This window comes from Eulemur rufifrons, chromosome 14, assembly GCF_041146395.1.
Source record: "Eulemur rufifrons isolate Redbay chromosome 14, OSU_ERuf_1, whole genome shotgun sequence".
NCBI lineage: Eukaryota > Metazoa > Chordata > Mammalia > Primates > Lemuridae > Eulemur > Eulemur rufifrons.
In genome coordinates, this window is record NC_090996.1 from 16,971,832 (window position 1) to 16,992,190 (window position 20,359).

A 20,359-nucleotide genomic window follows, 5' to 3' on the forward strand; every position below is an offset into this window, starting at 1 on the left:
GGCCCTGGGCAGGGCGGGGATGCTTCCCGGGTGCTCTACCTCAGTCCTGGGGTGGGAGCTGGTCCTCATTCCTGCCATTCCTACGTTCTTTGAGAATTTTCTTTACTTCCCAGTAACCAATCGCTTGTTACTCCAATCCCGTTACAGCTAACAATTCCTTACATAAATGTTCGCCACTCCAGTTTGCCTGCGATTCTTCCGACAGGGAACTGTCCCACTCTCTCCCTCACACGCATCTAAGACACCCACAGACTCACTACGCCATCACCACTCCCAGCAGAATGACAGTGACAGTGCTGTGCACCAGTGTGGCATCTGGGGTGTGTCAGAAACACCAAGGCCTTTGAGGACTCTTGTTATGGCCAGCAGCAGAAGGCAGCACCGTTGAGGTGCCCTGTCTGCCTTGCCAGGTGGCAGCCTATTCGGTGTTCTTGCAAACTAGCACGGAGGAAAGGGAGCCTCAAGCTGCACTGTAGTGTCGCAGCCAGCGTCTCCCACCGCCTGCAGGGAAGAGCAAGTCCACAGAGGCTGCCGAGCACACGCTGCGCCTTCACTAGAGACCACAGGGAGCCAGACAGTTACATGTGGCAGACACTTCAGCAAGGGCAATCACTGGAGACAAGACAATTACCATGACAGTACCAGAGGATCCTAAATTTTAGGTTCACTGATACTTAATGCACAACTTACTTCATGAATTCTTTAAGACTGGACTTGTGGTTTATTTATTTATTTTGAGGCAGGGTCTTGCTCTGTTGCCCAGGCAGGAGTGCAGTGGCACCATCACATCTCACTGCAACCTCCAACTCCTGGGCTCAAGGGATCCTCCTGCCTCAGCCTCCCTAGTAGCTGGGACTACAGGTGCTACTATGCCCGGCTAATTTTTTGTTTTATGTTTTGTAGAGACAGGGTCTCCCTATGTTGCCCAGGCTGGTCTTGAACTCCTGGCCTCAAGCGATCCTCCCACCTCAGCTTCCCAAAGTGCTGGGATTACAGGCATGAGCCACCATGCCTGGCCTGGACTTGTTTTTTAACTGAAAAATAGCTAACAGGTGGATGTTCGCATAAAAGAAATTTTAATTTTCTTCAAAAAATGCCAGGATTGTTAGGAAGTATTTTAGTACTAAGGCGAAATAAATGTATCTGACCATTTAAATTCTTCATCCTTCAGTCCTTTAAGTTTGTATAACCAAGAGTAAAACATAAAGGCACGAGGAAGCAGCGGTGCGTAAGGGGAGCGGTCAACACCAGCACCAGAGGAGGGCCCCCTGCTGGACGCCGACTGATGCTCACTCCACCCACTCCCACCCTTCAGAAAACCGAGACCTGGCAACTCACAATCTCACAAGACCACCCAGCTGTGAGCGTGAATAAACACCTACACAGAGCACGGACGAACAGGAGAGAAACCCGCCAGAGTGAGTGTGACACCACGGTCCCATCTGCCTGAAGCTCAGACCAAGGCAGGACACATGCCTGGTAACCCTAACCCTAACCTGGAGGCCAGTGGAGATGTGAGGGGGCCTCGTGGTGCTGGGGATGCAGTTTCCTGTCCTGGCACTAGTTTCACACGTGTTCATTTGATGAAATTTCACTGAGCTGTATACTTACGATCTGGACACTTTCTGTATGTTTATTACACCTTGATAAAAAGTTAAGAAAATACATCAGTAAACCGGGCACGGCCAGCACCTTGCCTGTGCCTGGGGGCTTCCACCACCAGGTGGCAGAGGCGGGAGCCCGAGCTGGACCAAGTGCAGCCCTGGGACAGGCGCCCACTCACCTGGATGACCACGCGCGGGGACTGGGAGAAGTACCACAGCGGGATTCCAAACAGACTTATTAGTGCTGTTTTGGTTTCGTACGTTTCAGAGCAGCGAGTACTCAAGATGCTGCCACCTTAAAGCAAAGTTTAGGATGGTTTTAGTGTTTAATTCCAGCATTTTGGAAGCAGTATCAGCCTTATCTGAAGGATTTAATCAAAGTATCTTTAAAACTCTAAAGTTTTTTACTTGTACAAATAAACTTCTTTAAAATCAGCCCTATTCGTAATTAATTTTACTTTCTCCAAATTCAATGCTAATAGTTTGCAATTGCTCTGGGATACAAAATCTGTACTTACTGAAACGGAAAAGTTAAAATAATGGCTTTCCTTTCCCACTACTATAGGGACAGCTACTCTGAATGGATTTTTGTTCGTTTGTCTAAATAAAGACTGAAGAATCCAACCAAGCACAGGTGTTACCTGGCAAGTGAGCTCTTAGAGGGCAGATTTAGTAATAAGCCCAAGTGACAAAACATCACGGTAATTACCAGTTAAAACAGAAGTGCCAGGGGATAGGGAGTGACTGCTAACAGGTACAGGGTTTCTACATGGGGTGAGAGAAATACTATGGGGTTAGATAGTGGTGAGGGCTGCAAAACATTGTGAATATACTAAAAACTACTGAGTTGTATGCTTTAAAATGGTGACATTTTCATTATGTGGACTGTATCTCAATAATAAAAAGCAGCAGCATTGAAAAAAGTCCAGTTTGCCCCTCAATAGGAAACTGGGCAGACAGAACACTGGTGTCGAGGCAGGACCAAAAAAATCCCCCCAAAACAAGTCTGCATGGGAAGCAGCAGCAAACACAAACAAACAAGTTGGTGCGAAGGAAGCTCCCGGGGAATGTGCTTGGCAGCTGTGGCCCTAAGTCTGCTGTGAGCACTTGTAAGATGCAGGGAGCAGGAGGGGCAGGGATTTGTCTCAAACATGAAACAAGGGGACTTTGATGTAGCTGAGGGAGAACTGAATTGCTGAACCCGTGAATTACTACACCTTTTTGAAATATCCTATTCTAATATTCCTATTCTAAAAAAGCCTCCTTAAACAGAGTAACTCGCTTTTTTAACTTACAACAAGCTGATAAATGTTTTGTTTAGTGACAAAACCTTCCGTTCAGCCTTACCAGGAATTACTGGAATTCTGAGTTAATTATTCTTCCTTTTTTTTTTGAGATAGAGTCTTGCTGTCACCTGGGCTAGAGTGCCGTAGCGTCAGCCTAGCTCACAGCAACCTCAAACTCCTGGGCTCAAGCGATCCTCCTGCCTCAGCCTCCCGAGTAGCTGGGACTACAGGCATGCACCACCATGCCCAGCTAATTTTTCTATTTTTGGTAGAGACGGGGTCTCGCTCTTGCTCAGGCTGGTCTCAAACTCCTGAACTCAAGTGATCCTCCCACCTCTGCCTCCCACAGTGCTGGGATTACAGGCATGAGCCACCATGCCTGGCCCTGAGTTAATGATTCTAAGAACATATGACAACTATTGGCCCATATTGTATGGTTAATGTCATTTGATGCCTCTTAAATGAAAATAATTTCTTCATAAATCACAGAATTTCCAAATATATAACTAAAAGCATTTAATAGTCTAAAAAAGTAATTTCAAACAAAACACACATTGACAACAGTCAGCAGCCTCACTGACATCCGTCTAGCAGAGAAGAATCTGGCAGTTTCACGTGACAGCAGTCTGCATCCACCACATTAAGACAGTAAACGGAACCAAATCCAACTGTGCCAGTAAGGACAGGATTAGGCTTCTGATCAACCACACCTGAGTTCCTCAACTCCGGGGCGGGTGGGCGGGGCGGGGTAAGCAAATCAAATAGACTGCACGTTTGCAAAAATCACCACCACCCTGCAAGGCTCTGTGACCTCATCACACACTCATGTGTACTAAGCACATTATCACCCAAGTGATCATGTTCTACCAGCCCTCAAGTGCAATTCCTACATTTTAAAAATCAAAAACCCTAGCTGGTGCAGTAGCTCATGCCCGTAATCCTAGCACTCTGGGAGGCAGAGGCAGGAGGACTGCTTGAGCTCAGGAGTTCAAGACCAGCCTGGGCCGGGCGCAGTGGCTCACGCCTGTAATCCTAGCACTCTGGGAGGCCGAGGTGGGCGGATCGTTTGAGCTCAGGAGTTCGAGACCAGCCTGAGCAAGAGCGAGACCCCATCTCTACTAAAAATAGAAAGAAATTATATGGACAGCTAAAAATATATATAGAAAAAATTAGCCGGGCATGGTGGTGCATGCCTGTAGTCCCAGCTACTCGGGAGGCTGAGGCAGGAGGATCGCTTGAGCCCAGGAGTTTGAGGTTGCTGTGAGCTAGGCTGAAGCCACGGCACTCACTCTAGCCCGGGCAACAGAGTGAGACTCTGTCTCAAAAAAAAAAAAAGACCAGCCTGAGCAAAACCGAGACCCTATCTCTACTAAAAATTGAAAAAATCATCTGGGCAACTAAAAATAGAAAAAATTAGCTGGGCGTGGTGTCACTCGCCTATAGTCCCAGCTACTTGGGAGGCTGAGGCGGCAGGATTGCTTGAGCCCAGGAATTCAACGTTGCTGTGAGCTAGGCTGATGCCGTGGCACTGTAGTCCAAGCAACAGAGCGAGACTCTGTCTCAAAAAAATAAATTAATTAATTAATTAAAAAAACCAAGACTTTTCTATAACTTATGGTGGCAAAACCTCCCCTAACCCCCATGATGTTACTTATGGTTTTTATTTATCTCGTGTGTTTCTTCACAGAGATGCTCCTGAGCTAGACCCAGGTGTCCTGTCCCCAGTGTCACAGAGGGTGTCATGTGGACTTCAGTACTTTACTAAACTACAATTCTGACTTTTCAAATGCATTTGGCCCCAACACTTGTGGTCCACGCCTGTGCACCTGCAGTGTTCTGAAGAACCAGAACACCACGCCTGTCATTCTGTCCGCACAGCTTCGTTTTATCATCTGTCTCACTGTCGGAGTGGAAGCCCCACGAGGGCAGAGTGGGTGGTCACTTTGTGTCTCCGCTGCAGGCACTGAACAATCCATCCCCAAACCACAGGACAGGAGGTTGTGGGTGACTGACCCACAAGCTGTGGCGTAAACCCTGACATAGCCATGAGCACACACCACCAACCCTTCCAGGGAAGACCTGTGCCCAAAAAGCAACTGGCCAGGAAGAACGAACACCAGGGACTTGCCTGGAATCACGCTCTTGTCTCAGATTTTTTTAAGTTCTAACAAGTTCTTACTGCTGGAAGTGGGGTAGGTAACAGCTTCTCAAGTTCACACCCCCGATAACGGGTAGCCATTTAATTTAGTGATGAGAATGTCTATAAACTTACCACCAGATTCCAGAGCAAAGTCCACCATCCCAGTCTTGTCCTGGGAATACAGCTTCAAAGCGTTGTTCACAATAACATGTGCTTGCTGGACAAGGTGAAACAGAAGAGACTCGGGTTTAATGACACAGAGGAAGCCTGGGTGCTCGTATTAAGAGCATATTTTTAATGAGGTCCACGCGGGGGATGACAGGCACAGGGTGTCTCAGCAACTCCATGCCCAGACAGGGACGGGAGGGGGCACAAGAGCCTCTCCACCCAGGGCTCAGCCACAGTCACAGTAAATCCTGGAACCAGAGGAGTCCTCTGGGTGCCATAAAACATGAAGGAAGCAAGGATTAGACCCTGGGACTGGACTATGGGAAATCTGGGTTTACTGGGGAATTTGTATGCAGTATCGGAAGGTACTCGCTGCCACGCAGGTAGACGGGATCTCTGGGACAGACAGACTTACAGTGATACAGTACTCCTAAGCAGCAGCTGAACGACGCCACTGCAGCTAAGACTCACCGAGCGGCCACCTGCCCTGAACTCAGCGCCGTGCTGAGCACACCTCGCATCACCTTACGTCACCGCACCCCATTCTTAGAAGACGACATCACAGTCCGCTAGCTTAATAACCCGGTGACCCGCCCCAGCACAACATGGGCATCAAGCACTCCTCAGTGCCGACTCACCGCTTCTGTTATTCCAGAAACCCCCGCCTCATTCACAGCAGACACGACAGTCTCTGAAGTGGGCATTTGTTTTGTCACAGAAATGTGGTGGGTGATGTTCTTCAGTATCTGCAGCTCTAAATCTCGTAATAAAATCTGCAAGTCATCTTTGCTTACAAACTGAGAAGAAAACTTTTGTAGCAGCCATTCAAGAGAACCGTCTTGCTGATCTTCAGAAAGTATGAGTTTGACAGTTTCTCTGACTTGGGCATCTACCTGGTAATATAATTAGTAAATATAACATGAATTTACTGTCGTACCTAAATCATTTCGATTCCTCCCATACATCATCTTAGCTACCTCGGAAGTATCACACATCCTCTCAAAATGTATAATGTAAATGTGACACAATTTTCCTTCATATTAAATTTAAGAACCCCTCTAAAAATGTTGGAATATATTAAAGAGAACAGGAATAGACAAAAGCATGGTATCAATGAAACATATACCCATGTAACTAAAGAAGGAGAGATTGTGTCCACATTGCTCAGCCAGCGTGCTCCCCTTGGCAGGCACCCACTGCGCCCTGCACAGGTTAGCCAGAGATGCACGAAAGAGCCCCTTGCTTTCAGCAAACTTGGTCTCGTAAGGAAACAGGCATATAAAGAAACCTCAAGTGTAACTTTATGTATGCTAAATACGTCTGTATTATTTCTGTGCACATATATCATTCTGTACACACATTTCTCTTTTTGCATTGTAAGGAATGGAGTATGGTGGAAGCACAAGAAAAGCGCAACCTTCCGTGACAGCGCACGGGCAGTGCGCTCCCTCGGAACAGCTCCACGGACGTGCCGCTGTCCGGCCCACACTCCCGAGTCAGTGCTCTGGCCGCCTCCTTGCCCTCACCCCCACGCTAACCGCACTGCAATGGGCTCTGACGGCCTCTGTGCTCGGCACTTTTGTTTCTGTAGGGTAATTTCCAGGAGGGTGGCTGCTGCTGGTTTCAAAGCAGGTGAGTATCTGTAACTGGTTACTGTCACAAGGTTTTCCCTGAAGGCTGTGGGTGTTCACAGTCCCACTGGCCACAAGAAAGCCCACTGCCCCGGGTCAGTGCTGGCGCCAGTCGTCACTCCTGTGGATCTGCGCGCTTTAATCTGCAAATCCAATTAGTAAGACGCTTTGTATGTCTCCACTGTTTCTCTTCCTACCAATTCTAGCAGCTCTCTGCACATTAGAGAAAATTTTACCATTTGTGTTACAAATACTTTTCCTAATCAACTGCCTTCCGTCTTTTGCCATTCAAATGCTTGTGTTTTCATTCTCAAGCAGCTCTGAATGTCTAGATTTTCTCCTCTACTGAAGGATGGACGGCCCCAGGGCAAGTCGGTGATGTCATGGCAGGAAAGAGAGCCCGTGGAAGGTGCAGTGTGAGGCTACGTGGATGCAGAGCCACAAACCCCACCCAGACCAGTGCTGGCACACGGCTGTGTGCACGTGAAGAAGTATGGGAAGACACACACTGAGTACTGGCGTGTTGCTGCTGAATGGGGGAAATCTGAAGAGCAAATCTGAATTTCTTATTTTCACATGTTTAGAAACTTCAAATAATGGTTTTGAAAAGTTTTTAAAGGAGGTGAAATTAAACAACTTAATAAACCTAAGTCATCAAACTCAGCTCTTCTCTTACTTTCCATTATAAAACTAGAAGCAAACACAGAGGAAACGTACTTTTTCACGTGTCACGTCCACCTTCTCGCAGCTGGTCTTGTCATGCTGCCAACTCGACAGCTCCGACCGCAGGTGACCCAGCTCCAGCTCGAGACGCCTGACGGTGGACAGGAGCTGCTGCTCGTCGGCCCCGCTGGAACTGGGCGATCAGCACACACGAGTTACACACCTTGAGCCACCTGTGCTTACACACTCCCCACACACACTAGACGAGTCAACACTGTAAAGATACCAACCTATACTGCGCTGACATGGACACTTAGTGTCACTTGCAAATCAAAATCTCAGAGGGACACCCCCATGGGTGCCTAATATACAAATACACAATACCACACACGTAGGCTCTCTACCAAAATGCTATCAGCAGTGGCTATCTTTTTAGTTACAGTTAAACAATGTAGTATTTAAAAGCTGTATCTATTTCCTTAAAATTATACATAAGACATCAGAAATGAGAATATTCATCAATAATCATTATAAAATTGAATCTAAATTTTCATGCTAATGGAATAATCACACTAAAAATATATGGCTTCAGGGTTTGTTTTAATAATTCTATTTTATGTAGGTACTGTATATTATAATATATAATACTGTAATGTATTTATATTTGTTTATAGGTAGAGACAGTGGTTGAGATACTAACAATTCATCTCTTGAAAAAGCACACTCCTGGATAAACACTTCAGGGGCTGCACATTAGCATATCAGAGCAACTTTTAACTGAAACAGAGGCCCTGGGAGGAAGAAAAATATGCTCTGCAGTTACATCCCCCTTCAGAGGGGCACTGGGTCTTAGGTCTACACTTACATCCTCCTTCAGAGGGGCACTGGGTCTCAGGTCTACACTTAAATCCATCTTCAGAGGGGTACAGGATCTCATGTCTATACTTACATCCCCCTTTAGAGGGGTACAGGGTCTCAGGTCATGACACGGGGTCCACAGAAACACACAGGAGAAAAGCACAGGAGGACACGCTACCAAGTTAAAGCTCCTCTGTGCAGTACCCCTGCATCCAGCCATGGGAATTATTGGAATCACCAAAAAAGCAAATTTAGACAAAGGGGATAAGGGGTGTGGAGAGAGCTTGCTCTGGGCTAAAATTAAAGGTAGGGGAAAAAAGACACAGCTCGGGGAGTATCAGTGAAAGGGAAGCACTACACTTCAACGGGGCTGCAGGCAAACTGCCAGGCACGCAGGCGAAGTGGTCTGGCAGTGAGGAGCCAAACACCAGGTCCCCAGGAGACTGCAGAGGGATAAGGCCGACTGCTCGGCAGAGAAATGCCTCAGCAGAGGCACAAGAGCTGCTGACGTCAAGTGCAGAAAAGCTGGCAACCGTCTGGGAGTGCAGCCTGCTAACAGGCCTGGCCTGGAACGTGCTCTCCAGAGGCAGGGGTCCTGCCTGCAGAGGGGCTGAGGGGCTGCTGGGCTGTGGGGCAGGTCCACCTCGATGCCAACAGAGGCCCGGCCTGGAGTCCACTGTGACATGAGCTCCGAGGCTGGCCCTCCACACGCGCCCAGGCAGGGGCACTGTCCCCTTTGGGCGTGGGGAACAACTGACAGTCTACGTGGAGAGGGGGATGCGAAAGGCCCCTCAGGACCCCTCTGTCCTCGTGTGGCTCCAGAAGGGTCCCCAGAAGGACACACAGCTGGGTGTGTTTCAACCACAAAGATCAGATACTTCAGGTGATGCCAGGTGGGTGACCAAACCAGCACCCTCATTATTATTGCTGCCGCTCCGAATAACCAAAAGGAGAAACACAGAAGACAAAATAGTAAATTATTTGAAATTATCCTACCTAGTTGTTTTTAGCTTGGTCTCTTCTAATTCCTTCTGGATGGCCTAAAAAGTGTAAGAAACAATCTATTTAAATTCACAGTTATATGCTGACTCCATAAAACCATATACTTGATTAAATAAAAAAACATTTTTTATCTGGATGTTTCCTCCCTTAATTCAAAGTCCACACCTGCCAGTTGGCTCACAAGTGGGAGATGTATATTTAACATTTCAAAGTAAATCTTTAAAAGACATCACGTATACTCAGAGATGTTCCCGTGTGTACATCTCACAGGGATCACGTGTACTCAGAGGTGTTCCCATGTGTGCATCTCACAGGGATCAGGGATCACGTGTACTCAGAGATGTTCCCATGTGTGCATCTCACAGGGATCAAGTGTACTCAGAGGTGTTCCCATGTGTGCATCTCACAGGGATCAGGGATCACGTGTACTCAGAGATGTTCCCGTGTGTGCATCTCACAGGGATCACGTGTACTCAGAGGTGTTCCCATGTGTGCATCTCACAGGGATCAGGGATCACGTGTACTCAGAGATGTTCCCGTGTGTGTATCTCACAGGGATCACGTGTACTCAGAGGTGTTCCCATGTGTGCATCTCACAGGGATCAGGGATCATGTGTACTCAGAGATGTTCCCATGTGTGCATCTCACAGGGATCACGTGTACTCAGAGGTGTTCCCATGTGTGCATCTCACAGGGATCAGGGATCACGTGTACTCAGAGATGTTCCCGTGTGTGCATCTCACAGGGATCATGTGTACTCAGAGGTGTTCCCATGTGTGCATCTCACAGGGATCAGGGATCACGTGTACTCAGAGATGTTCCTGTGTGTGCATCTCACAGGGATCACGTGTACTCAGAGGTGTTCCTGTGTGTGCATCTCACAGGGATCAGGAATCACGTGTACTCAGAGATGTTCCCGTGTGTGCATTTCACAGGGATCACGTGTACTCAGACGTGTTCCCGTGTGTGCATCTCACAGGGATCAGGGATCACGTGCACTCAGAAATGTTCCTGCGCAAATATCTCCCAGGGACAGCTTGATGAGTTTTCAAAATTCACAGCTCCTATAACCAGTACCTAGGGTGAGAGACAGCACACTGCCACCACCTCTGGAGAATATACTTTAAATGTGGAAGGAAAAGGAAAAGACAAATTTACACATGAAGATGTGACTTAATATGGTCTGTTCAAAGATGCCTGAGATAACAACACTATACTACGTTAAATAACAGCATCTGTTCAAACTCTGACTTAACAGAGGTCTTCACGACTCCAACACAGGACAAGGCATCCCCAGATGAAATGGATGCTAGACCCTTTCACAGGTGAGCTAATTCCTGCCCTTGGCTGGCTGCTCTCAGCCCCTCACCTTCCTTTCAGCTGAGCTCCCCTGACTCTCACAGGTTCTGTAATGCAAGAGCTCATCCTGAGATCCCTGAACACTAAATCTAATCCTTAGGTTCATCACGTTTACAACTTAGTTGAATGAACATATGAATATCTAACGTGCCAGGCTTGGGTTAAGCACTGGAGATGCAAAGAACCCCAACTTGAACACTTCGTAATCTCTGTAGCTCAGATCAACACAAACACTCTGGCCTTCTTCCTCTGGCTTTACCAACATTTAACAGCAACAGACTTTCTGACCCAAAATTAATGCTGTCCATCAAAAGGTTCAGGTTCTTTATTCTCCCTCTAAACACAGTGTAATCTTGGTGGAGACCATGTGATCCTGAGGAAACACAGGGACTCTGGAACCAGGAATAGCTGGACTAGAATCCAGAGGCTCCCCCTTCATCCACAGCCCTGCTCTGACCCTCAAAAGACACATGGAGCTGGTGGGTCAGGCACCTCGACTGAACATTAAAGCAAGAAAGCGAAATTGTCAGAGGAAAATGGAAACGTTTCTTTCAGTATTACCAAGGACACCAGCAAATACCCTACAAGAAGGCACATTAAATGGCTAAGGAATTTTAAAATATTAACTATAATTGATTTTTCTCTTATTAAAAAATCACTTTGTTGGGAACTATAATTATAAGGTCAAGAATAAATACCTCAGATTTTTCTGTCAGTTTTCCAAGAATGCCTTCCAAGTTTGAGATACGGACTTCATGTTCTTGGTGGAAAGTCATAAAGTCAGTCTTAGAAGAAAAAAAAAAAATGAATGAACAAATGGTAAAGTTAAGCAACAAACAAAAACGTATCAACTTTGGCAAGGTCATTTCTACACAGAATATTTAAAAATTGGAGATTATTTGGTCCCAACTTGGCACAGCCCTCTTAAAGGAGTAATCGCCTAGTACTGTTCTTATTTTCATCTCTGACTTCAGAGATCTTGACCTTGTGTTAAAATGCACAAATAGCTTTTCTAGTTATATAAGAACATTGACAAAGACGTCCTATAAACAACAGACAACACTCTGTAGAGAGCAATTACTACTCACCCAACACACACTCATTAGGGACCCGCTATATTTGATGATTTCAAGTAAAATAACCACAGATTAAGATACACGATACACTTATTTCCCCCTTGATCATTTCATAATCATATGAAATGTTATGACATATAAACATTTATTAGGAATAAACCAACCAGAACATTTCCCCAGAATACTGGATGATACCACTGAGAACCAAGGCTTCCTCAGACAATTTAAGTAATGTGTTACACAGCTGATGGGACAAGTGACAAGACCAACCAAGGGGCCCACTTAGTGAAGAACAAAGTGTTGGTCGGGCGCGGTGGCTCACGCCTGTAATCCTAGCACTCTGAGAGGCTGAGGCGGGAAGATCGCTCCAGGTCAGGAGTTCGAGACCAGCCTGAGCAAGAGTGAGACCCCATCTCTACTAAAAATAGAAAGAAATTAGCCAAACAACTAAAAATAGAAAAAATTAGTCGGGCATGGTGGCACATGCCTGTGGTCCCAGCTACTTGGGAGGCTGAGGCAGGAGGATTGCTTGAGCCCAGGAGTCTGAGGTTGCTGTGAGCTAGGCTGACGCCACGGCACTCTAGCCCGGGCAACAGAACGAGACTCTGTCTCAAAAAAAAAAAAAAAAAGAACAAAGTGTTTGCAACATAAGCTACCTGTTGAAAAACAGCAGTTTGTTTCTACCAATCAATTCTTAGGAAGATAAACTCATAATAAGATTATTGGAAACACTCCCGGGAATGTCTAGAAAAATCACTGCTAATCACACGATGGCAAAGAAAGGACTGTACCTTCTGAATGACTAAAATCCAGGTCACAGAGAGAAGTATAGAGTAATATGATATCCTGATATTTATACCCCATCTCATTCTAAAACATAATCAAAACACTTACTTCAGCAGCACACACACCAATATTGGAACAACACAAAGAAGAACAGCATGGACCCTGCACAACGATGACATGCACAGTGGTGACACGTTCCATGTTTTTACTAGACCTAAAGAGTCAGACAACACAGTAACAGTGGGGACGTCAACACCCCACTCAGCATCAGACCGATCATCACACAGAAAATCAGCAAGGAAACACTGGACACAAACTGGACTTCAGACCAAACGGACTTAACAGACATTTATAGAACATTCCACCCAACGACTACAGAATACGTATTCTTTTCACTAGCACATGGAACGTTCTCCAAGACAGACCATATGTTAGGCCACAAAACAAGTCTTAACACATTTTTTAAAAATCCATATCATATCTTCTTCAAGTATCTTCTTAGACCACAATGGAACAAAACTAGAAATTGCTAAGAGGAACTTTAGGAACCACACAAATACATGGAAATTAAAAAACACGCTCCTCAAAGACCACCAAGTCAACAAAGAAATGCAGACAGAAATTCAAACTTTTTTTTAAATGAATGAAAATGAAAACATAACATATTAAAACCTGTTGATACAGCAAAAGCAGTGCTAAGAGGGAAGTTTATAGCTTTAAATGCCTACATCAAAAAAGCAGAAAGATCACAAATTAACAAACTACAGTCACACCTCAAGGAACTAGAAAAATAAGAACAAACCAAATCCAAAGTTAGAAGAAAAGTAGTTAACAGATTAAAGCTGAACTAAATGAAATAGAGACCAAAAACAAAACAAAACAAAAACCCAATACAAAGGATCAATGAAAAGATGGTTCTTTGAAAATATAGGCAAAATTGACAAACTATTGCTTGACATTCTATGCTAAATAAAAATAAAATTAAATTAAAAAATGACAAACCAGTAGCTAGATTAGCCAAGAAAAAAAGAGAGAAGATCCAAATAAAATCAGAAATGAAAAAGGAGACATTATAACTGATACCACAGAAATACAAAAGATCATGAGAGACTATTATGAACTATATGTTCACAAACCAGAAAACCTAGAAGAAATGGATAAACTCCTGGAAACATACAACCTCCAGAGATTGAACCAAGAAGAAACAAAACTTCTGAACAGACTAGTAACAACTATCGAGGTTGAATCAGTAATAAAAAAATCTTCCAACAACAAAAAGGCCTGGACAAGATGAATTCACAGCTGATTTCTACCAAACATACAAAGAACTAATGCCAATCCTCCCGGAACTGTTCCAAAAAAACTTGAGGGGAAATTCTCCCTAACTCATTCTACAAGGTCAGTATCACCCTGATACCAAAACCAGACAAAGACACAACAAAAAAAGAAAACTATAAATTAATATCCCTGATGAACACAGATGCAAAAACCCTCAACAATAATACCAGGAAACCGAATTCAACAGCACATCAAAAGGATAATACACCATGATCAAGTGGGTTTTTTTTTTTTAAACAAGGGATGGTTTAAAAACCAAAGATGGTTCAACATGCATAAATCAATAAATGTGATGTATCATATAAACAGAATTAAAGACAAAAACCATAAGATCATCTCAATAGATGCAGAAAAAGCATTTGATAAAATTCAGCATCCCTTCTGGATAAAAATCCTCAACAAAGTAGACATTAAAGGAACACACCTCAAAATAATAAAAGCCATATATGACAAACCCACAGCCAACATCCTGCTGAATGGGGAAGCATTCCCCTGAGAACTGGAACCAGACAAGGATGCCCACCATCACCACTCCCGTGCAACATGATACTGGAAGTCCTTGCCAGAACAATCAGGCAAGAGAAAGAAATAAAACGCATCCAAACAGGAAAAGAGGAAGTCAAGCTGCCCCTGCTCACTGATGATATGCTCTTATATCTAGAAAACCCTAAAGAATCCACCAAAAATTCTTAGATCTGATAATTCAGCAAAGTTTTAGGATATAAAATCAATGCACAGAAATCAGTAGCATTTGTAATACACCAATAATGATCTAGCTGAGAACTAAATCAAGAAAGCAATCCCATTTATAATAGCTATAAAAAAAAAAATAAAATACCGGCCGGGCGCGGTGGCTCACGCCTGTAATCCTAGCACTCTGGGAGGCCGAGGTGGGCGGATCGTTTGAGCTCAGGAGTTCAAGACCAGCCTGAGCAAGAGCGAGACCCCCATCTCTACTAAAAATAGAAAGAAATTATATGGAAAGCTAAAAATATATATAGAAAAAATTAGCCGGACATGGTGGTGCATGCCTGTAGTCCCAGCTACTCGGGAGGCTGAGGCAGGGGGATCCCTTGAGCTCAGGAGTTTGAGGTTGCTGTGAGCTAGGCTGACGCCACGGCACTCACTCTAGCCTGGGCAACAGAGTGAGACTCTGTCTCAAAAAAAAAAAAAAAAAAAAAAAAAAACACCTAGGAATATATTTAACACATTAACTGTCATGTGAACTGTATTTAACTCATGCTAGTTTTGAGACTGGGGCCTCCTGAAGCATGTGTAACTCACACATCTCTTCACCTAAGGAGCCTCGAGAACTATTTTTCAAGTTGCACATAACTCACGTTCAGAAAACAATTTAAAAAAAAAAACAAACAAATTTTTCATTAAATTAGAAAGGATCATTTTGTTTTCAAAGTTTTTATTCTATTTTCATAATAAAACACTGTGGCAGTCAATGTGTTAACCAAGGAGGTGAAATGAAAGATCTCTACAAGGAAAACTACAAAACACTGATGAAAGAAACTGCAGATGACACAAAGAGAAAAACATCCATGCTCATGGATCAGAAGAATTAATATTGTTAAAATGACCATACTGCCCAAAGCACTCTTCAGGTTCAATGAAATTCCTATCAAAATACCAACATCATTTTTCACAGATTTAGAAGAAACAGTTCTAAAGTTCATATGGAACCAAAAAAGTGTCCGAACAGCCACAGAAATCTTGAAGAATAAAAAATACAAAGTTGGAGACACCACACTGCCTGACTTCGAATGAGATTATCATACAAGGCTGCAATAACCCAAACGGCAAGGCACTGGTATGAAGCCAGTATACCCAGATCAAAAGAACACAAAAAGCACCCTGAGATAAAGCCGTGTACTTACAGCCAATTGATCCTTGACAAAAGTGACAAGAACATACAGTGGGGAAGGACACCGTTTTCAGTAAGTGGTGCTGGGAAAACTGGATTGCCATTTGCAGAATAATGAAACTGGACCCCCGTCTCTCACCATATACAAGAGTCAACTCGAGTGGAATTAGAGACTTGAATGTAAGACCCGAACCTATAAAAATCCTAGAAGAAAACCTAGGGAACACACTTCTGAACACTGGTCTAGGCGCAGAATTCATGACTAAGACTTCAAAAGCACAGGCAACAAAAACAGAAATAGACAAGCGGGACTTTATAAATTAAACTATGAAGCTTCTGCACAGCAAAAGAAATAATCAACAGAGAGAACAGACAACCTGCAGAATTGGAAAAAATGCTTGCAAACTATGCATCTAACAGGGGACTAATACCCAGAATTTACAAGGAACTCAACGCAACAAAAAACTCAGAGGTAACCCATTAAAAAGTGGGCTAGGGACAAGAATAGACATTTTTCAAAAGACAAGCAAGAGGCCAACAAATAAATGAAAAAATGTTCAACATCACTAATCAACAGAGAAATGCAAATTAAAACCACATCAATCAGAATGGCTATTACTAGAAAGACAAAAGATAACAGATGTTGGTGGAGACATGGAGAAAAGGGACCCCTTGCACACTGTTGGTGGGAATGTAAATTAGCATAACTTCCACAGACAGCAGTAAGAAGATTTCTCAAAGAACTAAGAATAGAACTACCATACAATCCAGTAATCCCATTACGGGTCTCTACCCAGAGGAAAAGCAATCAATATATAAAAAAGACACCTGCACTCACATGTTTATTGCAGCACTATTCAATATAGCAAAGACAGGGAATCGACCTAAGCATCCTTCAACAGAGGACTGGGTAAAGAAACTATGGTGTGTATGTATAATGGAATGCTTTTCAACTGTAAAAAAGAATGAAATCACATCTTTTGCTGCCACATGGACGGACCTGGAGGCCATTTTCTTAAGTGAAACAGAGCAGACACAGAAAGACAAGTAAGGCACCTTCTCAGTTATAAGTGGGAGTAAACAACGTGCACACGTGGAAGCAGAGGGTGGAACTATAGACAATGGAGACTCAGCAGGGTTGGGGTGGAGGGTGGATGATGGGAGGTTGTTTGGTGGGTAAACTGTGTGTTGCTCTAGACACGGATGCACTGAAGGCCCTGTCTTTACCACAATGCAATATATCAACGTAGCAAAATTGCACTTGTATCCCACGAATATATACAAATAAAAAACTTAAAAACAATGCTGTGCAGTGGATCACACCTGTAACCCCAGCACTTTGAGAGGCTGAGGCAGAAGGATAGCTTGAGGCCAGGAGTTCGAGACCAGCCTTAGCAACATAGTGAGACCCCATCTCCACAAAAAATTTAAAAATTAGCTGGGTATGGGGTGGCGCACACCTGTGGTCCCAGCTACTCGGGAGGATGAGGTGAAGGATCACTTGAGCCCAGGAGTTCGAGGCTGCAGTGAGCTGTGATCTCACCACTGTACTCCTGCCTGAGCAACAGAGTGAGACCCCATCTCTCTCTTAAAAAAAAAAAAAAAAAAAAAAAAAGATTAAAAATGAGATAAACCAGAGCAAAGGGATGAAGGGACGACAGTCAGCTGGAGAGATGAGCCCAGGGCACTGACACACACCAAGTGGGCGACCAAACTCGGCCAAGACCCTGAGGTCCTCACCACCTCCAAGACACTGTCCAGCACCTTGTACCGGGTGGGAACGTGTTGTACATGCACTGTCCCACAGGGGAGCCACCAGCCACATGTGGCTACTGAGCACCTAAAATGTAGCCCATGCAAGTGAGAAACTAAATTTTTTAAAAGTTTATTTAGTTTTAATTCATTTAAATTTACCTAGCCATATGCAAATAGGGGTATATTCTATTAGACAATGCCCATAGAAGATAAATATATGCCAGTAGCTTAGGGGAAAAGATAACAGATTGCCAATTATCGGGTAATTTGGATATGTGACACTGGTGTGTGGCTGCTCCAGAAGGAAGTCTAGGATTCTGTCCTGCATTGATTACAATCACGATGGTCCCCCCGCTGACAGGTACATGATGGAAGACTGAATAAGGACAGGCTAAATCTGTTCTGGAACCTACTTTTAAAATGAGCCCCAGCTTCATAAAATTTAGTTTACAGAACACTAGATAAATGAATTATTGTTTATCTTGTTTTCCTTGAACAACTGTCAATTGTTTTCCATACAAGAGAGGGCAACCCCATAACCAAAGGCTGCCAGGTCCCCTCGTCTCAGGCTGCCTTAAAAGACATGCATCTGGGATCAACGTGCTTTCCTGGATTGAGCAGCAGGGAGGACAGCAGTTCTTCACTGCTACCAGAGACACCAGGGAGAAGCTCATGGGTGAAACAAGGGTATGATATCTATTCAAAGAGTTCAACCCAAAATAGCTAAATCATTTTGAAACATAAGAAAATAAACATCAGTTTTGAGGAAAATGCACTAGCAAGTCTTTCCATGAGAATGGCAAGTAAACAAGACATTTACACACAGGCCTTCATTCCACGTGGAAGAGCAACTACTCTTAACTACTTTATAATCCTGAGATATTTTCAGACCACCAATCTGAATTTTTCAAATTAATGTTGATAGGCAAAGACTTTCATTTAATTACGTTCAACACATTTACAAAAGTTAAAGTGCTGGCTAGGATGCAAAAGGCCGTATTTCTCCCACGACCAGCAAACTCTACTCTTGGAGGGTAACACACATCTCAATCCCCTCCCCCTAGTATGGGACCACCCCACACACACCCACCCCCAGGTCCCGGTGCACTGCAGAAGCCTCAGCTCCAACTCATCGGCAAATGACAGCAAACCCCACTCCCTCTCAGTGCACCTGCTCCCAACAATGAAAAACAAAAAGTACAACCACTTTTCATGGCGGCAGCTCTCCCACTCCCTCTGTCCCCCAAAAGAACACAACACAGCCCAGCGGGTCAGGCAGCACTCACCTCCCGCAGGTGCTGTCCCACGGTGTCTCTGACCAAGGCAGACAGCCCGGCCCTGCCGTCGTCCATCTGGTCCACCTGAGCCTGCAGTTTCTCAAGCAGAGTTGTCAGCTCCCGGAGCCTTGCATCATGGCTGTGGCACTGTCCAGACAAAGAGGCCACTTGCTGCTCCATATCACGTGTCCAACGCCACCGAAAAGCCTCGTCGTCACCCTGAAATGGCAAAAAAGAAACCAAACCCAGCTGTCAAATGACCACAGCACAGGGTCAGTCAGAGACACAAAACCATCTATTACAGCAAGATGCCAACCACAGGGCACACAACACGCTCAGGGGAAGTCCATGAAACCTTGATTACTAGCGCTTGTCCTTAAGTGATATGACAGTGGTTTTCATTTTCTTCTTTATTCTTTCTCTATTTTGCAGTCATGAATACTATTGTGTTTTCTAAATTAAAACCGAATAGTGAGATTACTTTAAATGGGCATTATTTGAACTATTTTAGAACATTTGAGGAGCTATAAAACTTGCTTCTCTGACATTTAACAACAGTTTCTGAACTAGGGCACCCGAATGCACTACCCTGATTGTGAGTAATATGAAAACTTACCCTGGACAATACATATTTGCAATGCCAGTTAAGAGGACTTTCCAACTGGTTACCTGTGGAGGGTGGTTCAGGTAAGAAGTTTCAGGTTTAAATATGTTCCCGGGGTCATCTACGCTCTGTGTTCTCTGCATGTTTGTCCAATTCAGTACAGGCAGGAATGAAAGGAAATCGCCCTGGCCCCAGGAGGAGAGACCTGCTGAAGGAGAAACCACACACACCGCTTCTCAAAAATGCACTGAAATGCTCGATTTTTTCACTACCTCAGACACTTATGTATGTGCCACCATCCAAAGCAACTAAGGCAAATTTCACTTACCTAGTAAAAGTAATAGTGGGATGAACAAGATTAAAAACTTGCAAAAATTCCGAAGGCACCTAGGAACAAAAATGAAAACATTTAGTTTGGAAAAAGTAAAAGGCAGGTTCACCATTCTACTTTCCCCCTCTAGAGAATTTATACCATCCCACGCCATTAGAAATGCAGTTACAGTTTTATTTACAAGGTTTGTGATACGCACAGGAGAACATTCCTATAAAACAGCATCCTCAAGGCCCATGTTAACAACCAACACCTTCACTGACTCTGTACGAGGTGCACGCCGGTGCTGAGGGAAAGGCCCAAGGTGCCCTGAATCTCCACCAACCTGGGATCACCGGCCCCGTCGAGGCCACTGGTGCCCTGGGAACTGCACCCAGGCTGCAGTCGCAGGGACCAGATTCCTGTTGTGCCCAGACCCTCCCAGCCATGCCAGCTTCCACTGCCTCCCCTGGGCACACTTCTAGTTTCCTAGTCATGCCTGCCTAGCCTACCTCACAGGTTGGTTTAAAAACTTAAGTATATGAAAGCAATTTGTAAAATATAAAACTACAAAACTATGCAAATAGAAGCTAAATCATTATAAAATAATAAATCACATAATAGCCTGC

At 44.4% G+C, this 20,359-nt stretch overlaps 1 protein-coding gene and 1 non-coding gene across 7 annotated transcripts in view; one reads left to right on the forward strand and one right to left on the reverse strand.

The window, feature by feature from the left end:
- Positions 1-20,359, reverse strand: part of SUN1 (Sad1 and UNC84 domain containing 1) — a 55,644-nt gene that overhangs the window by 5,407 nt on the left and 29,878 nt on the right. For all 6 annotated transcript variants that reach the window (XM_069486678.1, XM_069486677.1, XM_069486676.1 and 3 more), the window contains 9 exons: positions 19,749-19,807; positions 19,486-19,628; positions 18,826-19,035; positions 11,410-11,496; positions 9,347-9,390; positions 7,547-7,685; positions 5,837-6,091; positions 5,163-5,247; positions 1,784-1,899 (listed from right to left, as the gene is read on the reverse strand). In XM_069486678.1, coding sequence (XP_069342779.1) covers positions 1,784-1,899; positions 5,163-5,247; positions 5,837-6,091; positions 7,547-7,685; positions 9,347-9,390; positions 11,410-11,496; positions 18,826-19,035; positions 19,486-19,628; positions 19,749-19,807 — 1,138 coding nt within the window. The remainder of the gene's footprint in view (positions 1-1,783; positions 1,900-5,162; positions 5,248-5,836; positions 6,092-7,546; positions 7,686-9,346; positions 9,391-11,409; positions 11,497-18,825; positions 19,036-19,485; positions 19,629-19,748; positions 19,808-20,359) is intronic.
- On the forward strand, positions 12,678-12,780 carry LOC138394922 (U6 spliceosomal RNA). Its single transcript, XR_011235439.1, has one exon. It is a non-coding gene; the product is annotated as a U6 spliceosomal RNA (small nuclear RNA).